This window comes from Aulonocara sp. 'chitande type north' Nkhata Bay, linkage group LG4, assembly GCF_057382095.1.
Source record: "Aulonocara sp. 'chitande type north' Nkhata Bay isolate Kocher_YH1m ecotype deep benthic linkage group LG4, A_spYH_male_GT1.1, whole genome shotgun sequence".
Classification (NCBI taxonomy): domain Eukaryota; kingdom Metazoa; phylum Chordata; class Actinopteri; order Cichliformes; family Cichlidae; genus Aulonocara; species Aulonocara sp. 'chitande type north' Nkhata Bay.
In genome coordinates this window covers 10341875-10359666 of record NC_141347.1, presented here as the reverse complement: position 1 = coordinate 10359666, position 17792 = coordinate 10341875, and the positions used below count along the sequence as shown (strand labels likewise).

At 39.7% G+C, this 17792-nt stretch overlaps 1 protein-coding gene across 1 annotated transcript; it reads left to right on the top strand.

Moving 5' to 3' along the window:
• The first annotated feature begins 712 nt into the window (after positions 1–712).
• Positions 713–13167, top strand: gps1 (G protein pathway suppressor 1). The gene is made up of 14 exons (XM_086288309.1): positions 713–876; positions 4956–5048; positions 5301–5482; positions 5817–5981; positions 6230–6365; positions 6874–6951; positions 7074–7134; positions 7350–7435; positions 7703–7797; positions 7894–7999; positions 10854–10934; positions 11680–11817; positions 11903–12037; positions 12772–13167. Exons 1-14 carry the CDS (start codon positions 844–846, stop codon positions 12844–12846), a joined length of 1464 nt encoding a protein of 487 aa, XP_086144435.1. The 5' UTR covers positions 713–843; the 3' UTR covers positions 12847–13167.
• Positions 13168–17792: the final 4625 nt, after the last annotated feature.

Here is a 17792-nt window from a genome sequence, read left to right as displayed (position 1 = left end):
GCAGCTTTATAGAAGGGATTGGAAAATCAGCTATTTAACCCACATAATATATTTGATCCTTGTTAGTATGGGGTCAGAACGATGCCACCTTGAAATGAAACCAAAAAAAATATTGAAACTGAAAAAAAATATTGTAACTGAAATAAATGTACTGAAAAATCTTGTATTGAAACTGAAAAAAATTGATAGTGAAAAGCAATTAATTGAAACTGTAACTTTTTTGTTTTCGCTTACAACTTTTTTTCCAGTTTCAATCTATCTTTTTTTCAGCTTCCATCCATTTTTTCAATTTCAATCCATTTTTCAGTTTAATTAACTTGTAACATCCATTACAAAGTTGTTCAGTTAAGGTAGTTAGCTAATTGTCTGCTGGATGCAAATTATATGCAAATTACCGTAAAGACTCAGCAGAAACCCGCCTTTAGTCCCCTCCCCCACTGGCCAAAACAGCGACACATGATTAAAACAGTCATTGATTAAACTGAAAAACAGATAGAAAAAAGCAAAAAAAAAAACCAATTGTGAAAGTAAAAAGGGAAAATAACTGCAAATGTAAAACAACAGAAGTAAAACACAAATTTGTGTTCATTAAATGTCAGCCTTTCCTTTTTCAGTTTAATTTTTCTTCAATCTCAATATTTTTCTATACCAATGTTTTCTTTTTCAGTTTCCTTGCTCTTAATTAATTGGTTACCGTTGCAGTTCCCACCTCCCACCAGTAGTTGGAGATCCAACCCAGTCCGGCTTGGCTGCTGAACTGTCCGCCAGACATTTATGTCTTCATGCTACAATCCCACCCCCACCCCCTCAAAGACACCAATTCTTAAGTGAGACAAACATAAGATGCCTTTGCCCGTGCAAGTGTTTAACTTTCAGGTGAGTTTAAAATGCTGTTTAAAATGTTTTTTGTTTTTTTTTTGTAGCAAAGACTGCTGGAAACTCTGCCACCTTAGCTAGCGTTTAGCAGGCTAGCTTTGAATTTGTAGTTACGGTTGTCGTGGTTAAAAATCACAATTACAGACCACTTACGCAGTAGTTGTTTATTGTGTTTAATAGGCATGTACTAGGCACCATAAGTGTGTAAAACACAATCCACTTATCTCTTTTACATGTTAAAAGACTAACAGCGAAGGAACAGCTAATGTGTAAGACATCTAGAGGTAATTTCTGATTAGTGCAATGCCATATGCCGAAATGAGGAGTGGCCCTTAAAATGTCACGAAGCATCTTAAAATGCACATTCCCTGAAGCCCTTCTACGTAAAACTGATATGAAGCTTTATGAAGTGGAGCAGAACTCAAGGATTACAGTTGACTGAAGGCCTCGGTTAGCTAACAACATTTACAGCGCTGGTGTTAACGCACCTAAATGATAAAACGACGCGTGACTCTCGCGGTTGGCTTTTAAAGTGAGCCACAGACATGGCAAGTTTCAGTCTTTGTATAACACAGCACTTGGAGTACACTAAAGAACCAGTTGTGTTTATGGTCGTAGCCTTAAGCTAACGGAAGTATACCTAATATCCTGTTGTTGGCAGCTTGTCATGCTCGTTCGCTCCGGATAGCAGTTACTAGCACCATAAGTAGACAACACAATTATTACATATGTAAGAAGTATCCGTTGTCAAGAATAGCTTAATTTCAACGTCAATAAACTCCAGTATATACCATCTTTCAGTGTATCACTTTGCTAGCGCCAAGCTAATGTTAAATGCCTGTTGTTTACATCAGGAACCCGTCCATCCTAAGCATGATATTTGTGTCTCGTTCTCTGCCAGGCCCATGTAAGCTTGTTTATGGCAATGGAAAAAACCACAAAACCACAACACAAATCATTTGCTATTCATAACTCATAATGTTGAACTGGGTATTTCAAAATCTTCAGTTAATAAGTCAGGATTTCTAGAAAATGGCACAATTGTAAGAAAATAGCTTAAAATTTCAATTTGAGTATCTCAAATTTTTCAGTCACTAAGTTGAGGTTTAGAGTTAGCTCTGTCAATCAGGAAGCTATATGGAGGTACATTATTTCTTTGCTTACCGGAAAGAGAATGCATCAGCTGTCCAACAGCTGGACATGAATACATTGTTTCAATAGCTTTTATGCAGTTATCTTTGTGAGCTGAAGCTCAATAATAAAAACCTTTTATTGAGCCATAGCCAAACCACTGATGTGCAATGATGTGCTGTAATGTTGTAATGCTCAAAGCTTGTAAAATCAAGTTAAGCTCAGCAAGGGTTTGAGCTGTCACTTGAGAAAGCGTCATGCCAAAAACAAAAGAAAACAGTTTACATTTGAGAAAAATAGTTGTTGGTGCTCTCGAAGCAGGAGATGGATATACAACATCATCAGTGTTTTCGAGTGTTAAAAAGTGAGAAATACCATCAAGTAATTCAAAGTTGGCTACAAAGTTCAGAACAAGAATAGTGAGGTAGGAAGGCAAAGATTTAAAAGACTCTGGAAAGAAAATGATTGTCTAACAATACCAGTGAATGATTTAGCCAAGTCCGGAATTGTAGTCTCAAAGAAGACAATCAGTAGAACACTCCAAAGAAATGAACTTTAAGGTTGCAGACCAAGAAAAATGTCACTTCTACAGACGAAACATCTTCAAGCCAGATTGAATTTTGCTCAACAAAAACTACGCATACTGGAAGCTAGGGGTTGTTGGGATACTAGGATTTTATACTTGATGTTGATACGCAGGAAATTACTTGATCCTCAGTACCATTTTGGTTGCCACAGGGGAGATTTTGACCCCACCCTGCAACAACAAAATTAATCGCAAACAAGTCAGAATCTTGACTTGTTAAATCTCAACTAATTTTCTCTGACTGGCCTGCACAAATTTTTGACTTTAATAGCACTGAAAATCTGCTGGAGGCACTTAAGAGAATTGCCATTGAACAATGGTCTGGGATTGCTTGGGAGGTGTGTTGAAAACAAATCACTGCAGGCTGTTATCCAGCAAAAAGGATTCACATTTAGCTGTTAAGATCAGAGAGTTGTAAAGTTTGGCCCTACTGTTTTCATATTTCATCATATTTCTGTGTGCAAAGTCAAATACTCTAAGCAGCCAAAGTAAAACTAAGATGTTTGGAAATGTTGCCAACAGCACTTCAGGTTATTTAAAAAAAAGAAGAAGAAAGAAACTCATAGGGAGACTAATAATTGTCCTGTTCTGTAATATAATTTGACAAGCATAAAATTGTAGTTTTGCAAAAACGGTGTGTTTCCCAAAGAGTTACTAGCCAAAATTTGGCTTATTTTGGAATGCTGCTTGGACAACAGATGTGTCTGGCATAAAAACTACCTACAGGAGATGAACATTGTGTGAAAGTCATGTCCTCAAGAAATGGGAATAAATCCAGTAAAGACCTGATACAGGATTTGAGAGATACAGAGATGCTGCATTTCAGTGTGTGGTATTTGATTCGACCAAAGTTGTTATAATTATGAATGCAGAAAGTCAGATTTTCAACCATGCAAGACCTTTTTAGAAAACATAAGATTGGCGAAAAATGTAGCTGTAACTGAAAAATGTACACTTACAAACTGGACTGGTCATACAACATGCAACACCTGTATAAAAAAGGCCAAAGCAGACTGTATTTCCACAGGAGGCTTTCCTCGGTTGTTGCCGGTGTACTCTTCTATATTGTGGTGTGCTGGGGGAGCAGCACAGCAAAGACGGACTCATCCAGGCTGGACAAACTAATAAGGAAGGCTGGCTCTGTGGTCGGCATGAAGCTGGACACTCTGGTGACAGTGGCAGAGAAGAGGACACTAAAAACACTGCTAGACATTATGGACAGTGTTGGGCATCTTCTGCATGGTCATAAATAACCAAAGGAGTCTGCTCAGCGTCAGCTAGCTTCTCCCCATGTCTAGGACTTAAAAACTCCTTTTTCCCACACGCCATCAAACTGTTTAACTCCTCGTTGGGGGCAGGAAAACAGGAGGACAAAGGAGGGCGGGGACAAATAAGCAGTAGTGTTTGCACAAATAAACACTAAATAACAACTAATCACTGTTCAATAGACTGACAATAGTCGAAATACTGTGCAATAGGCGTTTTGGCTGCTACATTGCTTATGTTTATATATATTTTATTCATTCTTATGTTTATATTCTTTTTTCCCTTTAATTTTTATTCTAATTTTTTTTACTATTCAAATTTCTTTCAGTTTAATAATCCGAGTGATTAATAAAGTTCTATTTATCTATCTTACTGCCAATGCAGTAAAATCATACCTTAGTCCAGTGATCTACCTTGGCACTTGTGCAGGTGAAGCCAAAGGGAAGATGTGCTTCATCATATTTTCTAATCTTTGGCTTAGAATGAAGTTGGTTTGGAAACATATTCAGCGATGCTTCATCTCCTGCTTTGCGTTTGTGTGGGCGCCCCGTGCTAGCAGTGTCCAAGCGGTTTTTGGTTTCTTTCCCCCTTTCATACTGCGCGCCCCGCCCCCCCCCCCCCTGCAATGGCGGGCCCCGCACTTTGGGAAGCTCCGCCTTAGTCATTCCACTGTGTTTTCCTGTCATGTAGGGGTTGTCCTCTCCAAAGCTCAACATTATTAAAGTGTGGTATCATCTTGACAGAGAATGGAACAAAAGACGGCTGCCATCCAAGAAAAGCTTATGTTTGCATATGTTTCAATAAATCACTGCGCCTGTTTTGCATTTTCAACATAAAGGCATAAAAGCATTAAGGAATAGGGCGGGGGCTGTGCCCACTTATTCTACTGAACATATTGCGTATCCATTATAGGACATTGTTTCCTGTACAGTTACTCCGACATAGTAAACTACCAGTACGAGTTTAAGCACCAGTGAACTACTGATGAAAAGCCCTTTGAAGAGAGGGCTTCCTGATGTAAATTACGCATTATCTAGTCCCAAGATCAGGTCTGTTGTTGAATCTAACAAAACTATGTATGTGATCTATTTCTAAGGGGTCTGTGGAGCCCATGCAGATTGATGCAGATCCCCAGGAGGACCAGCAGAATGCTCCAGACACCAACTATATTGTGGAGAACCCCACACTGGTATTGTCTCACAAACTGTTACATATATCCCAATATCTCTTATTTTATTTGTAATGTTTAATGTGACGCAGATTCCTGCTGCTAATTGATTCTTGTTTCTGTTAACTGTTCTGGGTGTGAATGAACGAAAGTTAGCTAAAATCCTTGTACATGCGGAGCTATATCATCCACTGATGAAAGTGTTACCTGACTGTTTAATCGAAGCAGTTCTGACATGTTTTTGAACAGATGTTTCACTCCTTGTCTGTGCAGGATCTGGAGCAGTATGCGACCAGTTATAGTGGATTAATGCGCATTGAGAGACTGCAGTTCATTGCTGAGCACTGCCCTCAGCTCCGAGTGGAGGCCCTGAAGATGGCGCTCACCTTTGTTCAGAGGACCTTCAATGTTGACACTTACGAAGAGATTCACCGCAAACTCACAGAGGCCACACGGTATTCTTTCTAGTCCTCTCCCAGCAATTGGGTGCTTCCTTTTGGACAGAGCTGCTTTTTTTTTTTTAACAAGACATTCCCAATTCCTTAAATCCTTAAATCCTGCGTTGTAGCAAAGAACAGCATGATTCAAACAGTACAAACAAAAACTTAGGTGTTGTATATCACATGTGCTTCATTATGGATAAGCAAAACCGCATTGCTGCATTTAAAATTAGGCTTGGAAAGTCTTAACTCCCAGCCTCCAAATTGTTCAATTTCTAGATTTGTAAATATTTCTGTGTGATTTTTTTTTTCTTTCTTTTTCTTTCTTTCTCCTGGGCTCCACCTATAGGGAAGTGCAGGGTGTGCCAGACACAGTTCCTGAAGGAGGGGTTGTTCCCCCTCCCCTGGACTCAGCTTGGGCTGAATCGACCAGAAAAAAGGCTCTGCTTAAACTGGAGAAACTAGATACGGATCTTAAGAACTACAAGGGCAACTCCATCAAAGAGAGCATCAGGTGTGGTTGCAAAAGCATTACTGTTAATCTAAAGTTTAAGCTTAAGACCAACTGAACATTGAATAAGATCAGTAATCCAGCTAAGAAGCAGAAGGAGAGGTGCTGTCTCAGTCTTTTTTGCTGGAACAATAATAAATATACAAAACTAGTGAGGGTCAAAGTTTTTTGATGAGCAGATTGGTCATTTTCAGATAACATTGTTTTTGTGGATGTCTGCCGTCTCCTCACCTTCCATCCCTTCTCCCCAGGAGAGGCCATGATGACCTGGGGGACCATTATCTGGACTGTGGTGACCTCAGTAATGCTCTGAAGTGCTACTCTCGAGCCAGAGACTACTGCACCAGTGCTAAGCATGTCATTAACATGTGTCTGAATGTCATCAAGGTACAGCAGGAAGGAAGCACAGTGCTCTGCTGCTGCAGTCACTGTTTCCATTGACACAATTGTCCAGGGATTATTAGCCTTATCACAATTCTTATTACAATTGAGAGATTAAGTTTATATTGAACTTAGAAACCTGGTTCTGGCAAAACTCTGCACATCAGAAAAGTATATGAGTATTTGCCCAAGATGTTTCACTTTACTGAAATCTGTGTGCACGTCAGCACTTCCAGACTTTCTCCCAGCTATAGTACCCAGTACACAGACCTATACGTACTGGGAACTATATAACTTGGACTGAATTGTGCCAAGACACTTTCAGTGTCACTGTAGTTTTCTACAGATAGCACTTCAGCCAATTAACAGAATTCGAAAACCTGGAAAAGTTGTTACACACAACAGAATCTTTTGGGTTATTTTTGCTTGTTTGTTTGTTTTTTACAGACATTGAGTTGTCTGATTAAGCACGTGAGTAAACAAAGTCTTTGTGACTTAAATTGTGCGTTCACAGGTTAGTGTTTACCTCCAGAACTGGTCGCACGTGCTGAGCTACGTCAATAAGGCAGAGTCCACACCAGAAATTGCAGAGGTGAGCACAGTTTACATACTTCAGCATCTCTTTTATTTTATATATTGTGTCCAGCCTTTTATGAAGAGTAATAAAATATTTATAGTAAATTTCTTCTTTTTGCTCTCCTCCCCCCCTAAAAGCAAAGAGGAGAGCGAGATAGTCAAAATCAAGCTGTCCTCACCAAATTAAAGTGTGCTGCAGGTGAGTGTGTGTGTGTGTGTGTGTGTGTGTGTGTGTGTGTGTGTGTGTGTGTGTGTGTGTGTGTGTGTGTGTGTGTGTGTGTGTGTGTGTGTGTGTGTGAGTGATTTTTGAAGAGGTTGCTTTCTGTTAACCAAGATTGGTCTTGTATTTATAAAGTTTGGAAAAATGTGACCTGATTTCCAGTATATTGTTCATCTTGCTTGTTGGTACATCAGGATTGGCCGAGTTGGCCTCTCGAAAATACAAGCCAGCTGCCAAGTGCTTCCTGCAGGCTTCCTTTGACCACTGTGACTGTCCAGAGGTGAGCTCGTACATGAAAACTGAAGATGTAACATGCAACATTGCACTGGGTGTTGCACTAAAGCATTAGCATCTCAGATTTTAAAAAAAGGAATATCACCCACATGTCTTCTATCCTCTTTCATTTGTAACCATGTATTAGTAACTTACATGGTTACATGTACACCTCAACCAGTGTGTTTGGATCCTAAAAATGTAGGACATAATATGAGCATCTATGCATGAGTCTAATTGCTGGGAGAAATATCATTATGTGTATTCCCTGCAGCTACTGTCGCCCAGTAATGTAGCTGTGTATGGGGGCTTGTGTGCTTTGGCCACGTTTGACAGACAGGAGCTTCAGCGCAACGTCATCTCCAGCAGGTAGGCTGGTGTACAAATATTTCTTGGATAGAAATCAGTTCTAGTGATGGACAGCAATCCATGCTAATACTTTGTATCTGTTTTTTTTCTTCCTAGCTCCTTTAAGTTATTTTTAGAGTTGGAACCTCAAATTCGTGACATTATCTTCAAGTTCTACGAGTCTAAATATGCATCCTGTCTCAAGCTACTGGATGAAATGAAGGTTAGCGCATGAAAGGTTTTTAAACTAACAAAAAACTGGCCATTGTTTGGGTCCTGGGCCACATCTGGTCCTTTAGTTGTCCCTTACTGGCCCTTAAGAGGTCAGTGGGTTAGAATTCAAATGTATAAAGGTATACATCATGCAAGTTCTGGTAGCACAAATTACTGTGCTTAAGGATTGAATTTTGAGTCTCCATTGCAAAACTAAACATTCAGAGAAATACAAGAACTTCACTCACTAGAAATGGAAAGCTGAACCTTTGCTAGCAGGTAGTGTTGTTATGTCTGACACTGAAGCCCTGAGGCCCGTGTAGAGCCGAGGAAGCCTGTGTCATGACCCGTATCTTTCCTCAGAATATCACTTGACCAAAGATAAACGAGGCCCTGTTTGAGCTGATGAAAAGACACGGGAAGTACATTTTTGTATGAACTGGATCTGAGGTGATTCTGAGGATCATAATGAGCTTGGAAGGAGATTGTAAGCACATTATGGAGCCACCAAAAAGGCAAAAAATATCAGCAGTTTGGGAGCATTTTGATATGCTATCGCTCAATAATAACAGATCTTCTCACAGATGGTTAGAGGTGTATGTGTGTATATTATACAGCACTTCATATAGCTATTCTACAACTGACACATCATTACGTTTGCATATCCACTGGTATGTGGTCCACATCTATTATCACAGCAGGGCTGCTGTACATCGAATGACCAGCAGATGTCAGTACTTCCAAATAAGCAGTTGAATGGTGTGATCTGCCTGTAGGCAAATAACTGTCCAGAAAGGTTCAACAGACTGAAAGGGCTTCATCACACTATCACTACAAACACACAACACTAACTCATTCTCTGAATTTATCAAAGTGTGTTTGGAAGAATATGAGAATGGGCCCCTCTCCAAGATAGACTGAGGACAGTGCAGGAAATCTGGAGCTGTGGTTGAAAAACAAAGCAGACCCTAGTTCTGGACGAGAGCTATGATATTTATGCAACTCAGTTACTCAGTTTTGTTAATTAACTTTAAAATGAACTTGGAGCTGAAAATAATTTGAGTTTTGCACTGTACAACAGGATGTGTTGTGTATATCAGTGCTAAAAATTAACCATGTTGTTGATGAGGAACTGTAGCTCATGAGGTGAAGCAGGTCATCTAAACGTGCTACTAATCCTGTAATCACTGGTTGCTTCTGTCTGCATACCACAGGGGTGTCAAACTCAACTACACAGTGGGCCAAAATTCAAAATGGAACAAAGTCGCGGGCTAACGTTAATATTTATTGAAAAAAAAAATCTTCCTCCAGATATAAGAATGAATCTTTTCTTATGGACTCAAACACGTTTTGCTGAAAAACTGAATATGGAACAAGCAAAGCTTAATACTAAACAATATATATATTAGCTGTATAATACCAGTAGGCCAGCTCTAATAGTAATTTGGTATGGCTTCGCGGGCCAAATGTAATTAGGCTGCGGGCCAAATTTGGCCCGCGGGCCAGAGTTTGACACCTAGGGCATACCAGATATCTTTGAACAGGATAGGGCTGTGCGATATGACCAAAATCGTATATTCCGATATAAAACATCTATCGTCCCGATAACGATATAAATCACAAAAAATTTAATATTTTCTGTAAATTCTGTGAATCTCGGGTAGGTGAAGTGTTTCCAGCTGGGCGTCGTGTACCTGGAGTTGAGTGTTTTAACCGATGCATGAAACTACACATTTTTAGACATAAGTTGTAACGGCCGCCGTTTTCTTTGTGAGTATTTATTACACGGCGTGCTGCGGGGAAAGCCTGTTCTAACGTTTTGAGTCTAAGGTTTATTCTTTAGCACCTGACGACTCTTTCTTTTTTCTTTTTTTTTTTTTGCTTCTCATCCGTCAATACTCTGCATACTTTCTCACATGATTCAGTTTATTTTGAAAATTCTCAACAGGATCTTGAGCTTTATTGTGAAAGGTTTATGTGGAAAATAAACAAGCAGACACGCGATGCTGTTACCGTCGTTGTTGCTAACGACAACCCATTAAAAACAGGCGCTTGTCCGTCCGTAGTGTGGTTATATTAAATATAAGAGAAAGAGAGAACTTTAAGAAATTAATACGCACGTGAGTGACCATCAAAACGATGAAAAAATATTGCCGTAAACAGTTTATTTTGCGACACCACGAAACAAACGATAGCGTAAAATGAAACGATAGACGTTTTTATATCGTCATCCGATATATGTCGTTATATCGAACAGCCCTAGAACAGGATATTAACCCCCAGGTCGCTCTCCGATGCATCTATTGCACGGTGAATGTTAGAAAGCACTTGAGTGGGTGAATGAGGCATGTGTCATAAAGCGCTTTGAGTACTCAGGTAGGGTAGAAAACTGCTAAGAACCAGTCCATTTCAAATAGTTAACTTTATCAGGGTAAGAGCACTGAGTCACAGACATGTAACACATGGTGATGTAGGCCACTACACAGCTATCAGCTGGCTTTGCCTGTTCAAAGTACTAAAGGGTAGGAACCTAAGAACCAAAATTGAGTCTTCTAAAGAGAGAGGTGAGTATATTTCAGAGCTCTGATGCAGAATGGAAGGCTCAGACATTGTACCTGACTTTAATACATTTGTTCAAGACCAAAAAGAAAAGAGAAACATAAATTAATAGTGACCAGAACTGAGTTCAGCTTGTTGATGTGGCCTCCTCACTTTCTAATGTGGCCAGTAGAGAAAATGAACTGCCCACCCCTGAAGTAACACTACACATGCGTCAAAGGAGAGTGTGTGCTCCCGCTGTTGCATAATATGAGCGCGCGCACACACACAGAAAGTGCAGTATATGATTGTGCTGTTTCTTGCAGGATAACCTCCTGTTGGACATGTACCTGGCACCACATGTCAAGACACTGTACAGCCAGATCAGAAACAGAGCCCTGATTCAGGTGAGACATACTGCATACACACTGACCGTGCACAGGATAATCAAGTTGCTGCTGATTCTTTGGGGGGGGAACAAAACAGGGTGTATAAATAGTAGCCGTGGCAGGATGAAGCCCCTCCATAAGATAGATCTGCCCCCTGCATTGGTGTAGTGCTGCCACCTTTATCCGATAGTAACACATTACATCCTACCATCACTGGCTTCAAAAAAACAAAGCAAAGACAAGGGAATGTGTATATTTGAGACAACAAATAGTCACATAAAATATTAGGTATTTGAAAGTTTTACTAGTTTCACTTGTCTGTCATAATGACTGTCACTGTTAATGGATTTACGCAGTTTCTGAATATCTAAGTACTGGATGAATCTTAGGGAGAATCTGTTTCATCTGCAGTTATTGTGACTTGATGGTGGCAGTGTTGTCTCACAGTTTGATTGCCTAAATCCAGTCAGCAGTACTGTGCTGTGCGTGTTTGGCTTGTGGTAACACGATGGCACTGCAGCTGCTGACAGGTCTAGTGAAGTGTTGTGATCTGTAAATGAAGATGATAGTGTTGGTTACAAGGAAGCATCTCATATACATGTAATACTGTTTAACATGCACAGGCATTTCTGAGAAAGATGATTGACCAAACTAATGTAATCACTATAAATCTTTGTACTTTGTGCTAACTTTTTCAAGTGTCATGTTTTTGAGCACTGATATTTTTCTTGTGTGTGGGTTTTCTGTTTTCTCCTCCTCCCAGTATTTCAGCCCCTACGTGTCAGCAGACATGACCAAGATGGCTCAGGCATTCAACACAACAGTAACAGCTCTGGAGGACGAGCTCACCCAGCTCATACTGGAGGGTCTCATTAATGCACGTATCGACTCCCACAGCAAGGTGAAAACGCTGCACACATCAAACCGTTGCCACAGGTACTTTGTTGTTTGAACCCTGACAAACTGGGACTCTGACCTGCTCGTAGATTCTGTATGCGAGGGATGTCGACCAAAGGAGCACCACATTTGAGAAGTCTCTTCATATGGGCAAAGAGTTCCAGAGACGAGCCAAAGCCATGATTCTCCGTGCTGCTGTGCTGCGCAACCAGATTCACGTCAAGGTAGAGACATTTTCTTCTCTTCACATTGTAGTGAAATATTTTTTTTTTCTTTTTCAGTTGTTCATAATGTTCTTTGTGTTGCGATAGAGGTTATTATCAAGTCTGACTACAGTAAATTTCGTGTGATTTGGTGATGAGCTTCTTTTTAATGGCATATCTAAAATGTATTTGATTGTAAATTAATGAACGGTACAGATTACAGTATTAATATTAACAGAGGGGGGTTTCTAAAATTGGATTGGGTGACTCAGGAGGAGAAACCAGTTATCTACTGGCATGATACATAGTGCGGGTAGAGTGCTACTGACTTTAACTAAGGATAGAGGTGGTTGGTGAATGAATACTTAATTCCACTGACACGCCTTCCACAATGGAATCACTGAGGTAGTTAAACAACTCCTTAATGGCAGGGAACCTGGGGCGGATGGGACTTGCTCTGAGTTCGTCAAGGCCCTTGGAGTATCCTTGTAGTGGGTGCTTCAGGAGTACGGGGTATCTGGCTCATTGCCACCAGCCATTCGGTTCCTCGACCACATTTGCAAGAACTTGGTCAACATTGCTGGCAGTAACTAAGACTAGCTCCTGATGGTTGTTGGACTCGGGGTTTTAATATTCTGATAAGATTTTTAAAGTCTTCTTTCTTTTTTGAACCTCACCTGTTATTCAATGTTACAGAGTTTATAGCTATGCTGTTGAACAAGAGTAGTGCCTTACTTGTTTCCTCCTGTTCTCAGTCTCCACCCAGAGAAGGCAGCCAGGGTGAACTCACACCAGCCAACAGTCAGACCAGGATGAGCACCAACATGTGAGGAAGAAGTGAACAGCTGTAGCGCAAAGGGGAAGGTTCACTGTTCTGCAACACACACCACCCCACCCACCGTCTGTGAGCTGAACGCAGAAACGAGATGAAACATAAAGACAGATAAAAACCACTTCTCTTCTTCTGTCAGGTGACAGGGAGCAAACTTTTTGTTTGTCTGACATGGAGATTCAGATGAAAATGTGTTTTGAATGAAAGCTCAGCACTTAGGCTGTAAGTTACTGGTAGGAGATGCACTTTGCCCTGCTTACACTTTGAGACCTCATTAATAGAAAGTTTTAAAATAAAAAAAAACACCTATCCAAACCCATCTAATCTCTGTTTATTTGTGCCCCTTTCTGTTTTTATCAAAGAATTATCCAACCAACAGCTATTTGTTTTCCACCAGTACTGTGCTGGTGAGGACACAGTTGTCTTTTGGGCTTTTTTTGGGGTGGGTGGGTAAACCTGGTACGTGGGAATATATTTATGTTGGTTTTTACTGCTATTTCAATGACAGTATATGAGCTCTGAAATTCAGCTTGAATTAGCTTGAGACAGTCTGCTGAAACGAAGTGAAAAAATAAAACAAAAATACAACTTTGGTTCCTGTTTTTTCTAATTTGCACACCAGTTTTATCTGAATTTTTTTCAGAATTTAGTCTCTTAAGAACTAATTGCCATATGTCCTTGGGCTTCATTGACAGATGGAGCTGGCGATCGTCTACATAGCAATGAAAATATATGCTATGTTTTCTAATAGTACTGCCTAAGTGAAACCAAATTGATCCTAGCATAGAACCCTGTGAAGCTCCACAATTAGTTTTGTGTGTGAAGAGGACTCTGTTTACATGAACAAATTATATTCTGTTAGGTATGGTTCAAATGACTGCAGTTCTGTACCTTTAACTCCCATGGCATGCTCTGATCTCTGTAATAAAATAATACTGTCAACAGTATTCAGTGTTGTACTGAGGTCTACAAGAACGAGCACTGTCAGAGGCCACATGAAGATCTTTTGTAACTTTCACTAATGACGTTTCTGTTCTGTGATGAGTTCTGAAACCTGACTGAAACTCTTTGAATAAACCATTCCTCTGCAGATGATCAGTTAGCTGTTTTACCACTTCTCTTTCAAGAATTAGAGATAGAAGGAAGGTTGGAGATTGGCCTACAGTTAGCTAAGACTAAGGTTATAGCCATGGTCTTTTAAGCAATGGTCTAAATAATGCCACCTTAAATACCTGTAGCATGCAGCCCATTAATAAGAAATGGACTCTGCAGTGAAGCCACACCAACCCTGACTTCACAATCCAAGTTAATGTAAACATTAGTGAAAGTTGTAACATAGGTCTGCAAAAAACATTTTTCTGCTGCATGGGATAGTTTTTGTAAATTCTGGGGTTTTTTTTTTTTTAGAGTGCTGAATTCAAAAAAGATATCCATTTCCCTCCATCACGTACACTTTTTTTTTTTTTTTGCAAAACATGAGTTTACATTAAAAAAAGCACAACAGCAATGAAGCAAGTCAATATTTGATTACAATTAACTATGCATAATTTTTCTGACATTCCTTACCTTTCACTATGAGCAAAATAAACCTGTTGGCACATGATCATCTGAGCTCCTCACAGCACCAAACCCACTGTGTGCAAATGTACTGTTTATAGGTTGGGGAAACCTGCAGTCAGCTGAGACTGTAGAAGTCACTTGGATGAGTGACGAAAACGCTGCGTCCAGATGAACCAACCTTTTGGGATTTACTTACCTGCATGATTGAGCATGCATCCACACATAGAGCACAGGGCACACATCAGGAATACCTGTTCAGTCAATCAAATGAATTAATCAACTTGATGCTTCGTTCAGTGCGTGGCTCTGTAGCCCGCAGATGTGTTAAATGATGTAAATGCAAGCGTTTCACCCACATTTGCGACAACACTCCTAATACAGCAGCAACAGTGATGATGACTCTGGCACAATTAAACGCACTCGGAGTCTGTTTACACACTGCGAAGAGCAAAGAGGCAGCCAATAAAAATGTACATGGGCCATTAAACTCCTAGCCACAGACCTGAGGGTTGTTAGGTTGGACACCGGATTATTAATATTAATTAAAGTCTGCTCCATCATAACATTTGTTTTCAGTAGCACTAAAACTATGCCCCTCTTAACACCAGAAAGCCTTCGAGGGAGACAGAGGAAAGATCATTTTATTATGCCATAGATTTCATATATATATCTTATTTTATTTAACTTTGACTGTACTTGAGATTATTTATATATTTTTTGCATTTCAGAAATTATTCAAAAAAGAAATTTCAACATGACATGTAGGGTTTAGTTGGGATTTTTTGACTGCATGTTTAACTGAATGTTGTATGCAGTTAAACAGTTTTTTTCCTCTTTTGAATATTTATTATTTCTCATTAATAAGACAAAATTATTTATATTATTTCTTATTCAATGAATCGTTTGATTACTCAGTTACTAAAATAATCGATAGCTGCAGCTCTACATCGAATCAGTAAATTTACATTTCAAAATGTAACACTTTGATTCGCGGGCACTGATTTTTATAATAAAAGCACAGCTGCTTAAGACTGAATTTCTTTTGTGTTTGAACTTTAGTCAATGAGTTCTGTGAATCATTTGTGATTCACTGAACCCGTTTGTAGTTTTTGGGTGCCATAACTGCAACTGACCTCTGGTATGATCTGTCTTTGAGGCTTTGAATCAGGAAGAAGCCTCAAATGCTTCATATGACTTCCTCCACTCATCTCTACATGCATGGGTCACCAGGCAAGTTTTAGCAGGTATGATTGAATCTATAAGACATTTTTATGGTTTTAATTTAGATTTTATTGTATTATTTTTTTATCTATGAATTGAAATGTTTTCATTTTCAATAATTGGGTCCTTTCATTTGAAATCATCAATTTCTTTGATGATTTTCTATTAAACCTGCCCCAATTTGTAAAATAAATAAATAAATAAATAATGTTTCATTGGTTTAAACATGTATAATGATTACCATGAAATTTCAGCTTTGGTTAGCAAATATTTTCTAGATCTATATTTACAAAAGACCACAGTTGACCCACTTTCAGGCCATTTTCTTTCTGCACACATCGTGCCCCACGCATCTATTCTAGTTATAATAATTATGTTCAATAGATTTGCGCCTTAATTTAGTTTAACCTGAATTATCATACTCTTCCAGGGCACTAGGTCTCAGAATGGTAGGCAGAACAGGCCTTAAAGGGGAAAACTAGCACATACAGCAGGTAAAATAAATATAGAAAACATCAGTAACTTTCTAAGTAAATATATAAGTGCTACTGACATGAAATTCTCACCAGACGTCATCCAATCCACACATGCAAAGAAATCCAACCATAGATGTCCATGTGTGTGTAATAATCAGAAATGATACAGGGAAAAAGTATTGAACACACTTACTGAAATATATTTACTACTTTGTACAAATACTTTACTTTGTACTTTGTATAAAAGCCTTTGTTGGTGATGACAGCTTCGAGATGCCTCCTGTATGGATAGTTGCATGCATTACTCACATGTGATTTTGTCCCATTTTTCCACACAAACAATATTCAAATCCTGAAGATTCCCTTCTATAAATTCAAAGCTTTAGTTCTTTCCACAACAGTTCACTTGCATTTAGGTCACGTGATTGGCTGGGCCAGTTTGAACATTGTCTTCATCATCAGAATACTTTTTTAATCCCTGAGAAAATTTTGTTCTCAATGTTGCTCTAATCAATCAATCAATCAATCAATCAATCAATCAATCAATCAATCAATCAATCAGTCTTTACTTATAAAGCACTTTTCATACAAAAAAATGTAGCACAAAGTGCTTTACATAGTTAAAAGCAGCCCACCCCACCCTCCAACTCACTCCCCACACTCTCATTAACATAAATGATGTGAATACACACATATCCCCCCCCCCCCCCCCCCCCCCCCACACACACACACACACACACACACACACACACGCGCACACTTAAAGAGTAAAAATTGGGCTGGGTTCGCATGAGCCAAGTGAGGAAACACTATAACAGGGAGCCGTCTGCACCGGGAGCCGGTCACAGACCGCAGCCTCCAGGCTGGGCACACAGCAGGAGGGAGGCAAAGAAGCCCCCCAGCCAGGCTGAGAGGACCCCTAGAGACCCAGCAGCCACGGTCGATCACAGCCCCGGTGCAGAGAGCCCCCTCCGAGGAAACACTGGAGATATGCCACAATAGGCTATATACAGGGTAAAAAGATAAAATAAATAAGAACGGGATACAATATAAATATAAATATAAATAGAGTAAGAAGATTAAAAAATCAATAAGAATAAAATCAATAAATATTAGGTAAAGCCCAAATTAATAATAGAATAACAGGATAGAATAAATAAGCATAAAATAAATAAACGCCAAGTAAAAGCTAAATTAAAAAGGTGGGTCTTGAGCCTGTTCTTAAAAACATGTACGTTCTCTGCGGCCCTGAGCTCCTCCGGCAGGCTGTTCCACAGACGAGGACCATACCACTGAAAAGCTGCCTCTCCGTGAGTATGTGTCCTGACTTTAGGGACAATCAAAAGGCCAGTACCAGAGGACCTCAGGGTCCGCGAGGGTTCATATGGTAAAAGCAGATCTGAGAGATAAGAAGGCCCAAGACCATTAAGACATTTAAAAACCAATAAAAGAACTTTAAAATCGATCCTGAAACACACGGGGAGCCAATGCAGCGATTCTAAAACCGGTGTAATGTGGGCCCGCCCTCTGGTCTTCGTCAGCACACGAGCTGCCGAGTTTTGCAAAAGTTGTAAAGTTGAAATATTCTTCTTAGGAAGACCAGAGAGCAGGGCATTACAGTAATCAATGCGACTGGTAATAAAAGCATGCATCAGCATCTCTGTGTTGGCCCGAGAGAGAATAGGGC

Coding starts and splice junctions, on each gene's coding strand:
- gps1 (XM_086288309.1), top strand. CDS start 844: ATGCCTTTGCCCGTGCAAGTGTTTAACTTTCAG. Junction 7,135..7,349: donor CAAATTAAAGTGTGCTGCAG/GTGAGTGTGTGT, acceptor TTGGTACATCAG/GATTGGCCGAGTTGGCCTCT. Junction 7,436..7,702: donor ACCACTGTGACTGTCCAGAG/GTGAGCTCGTAC, acceptor TATTCCCTGCAG/CTACTGTCGCCCAGTAATGT.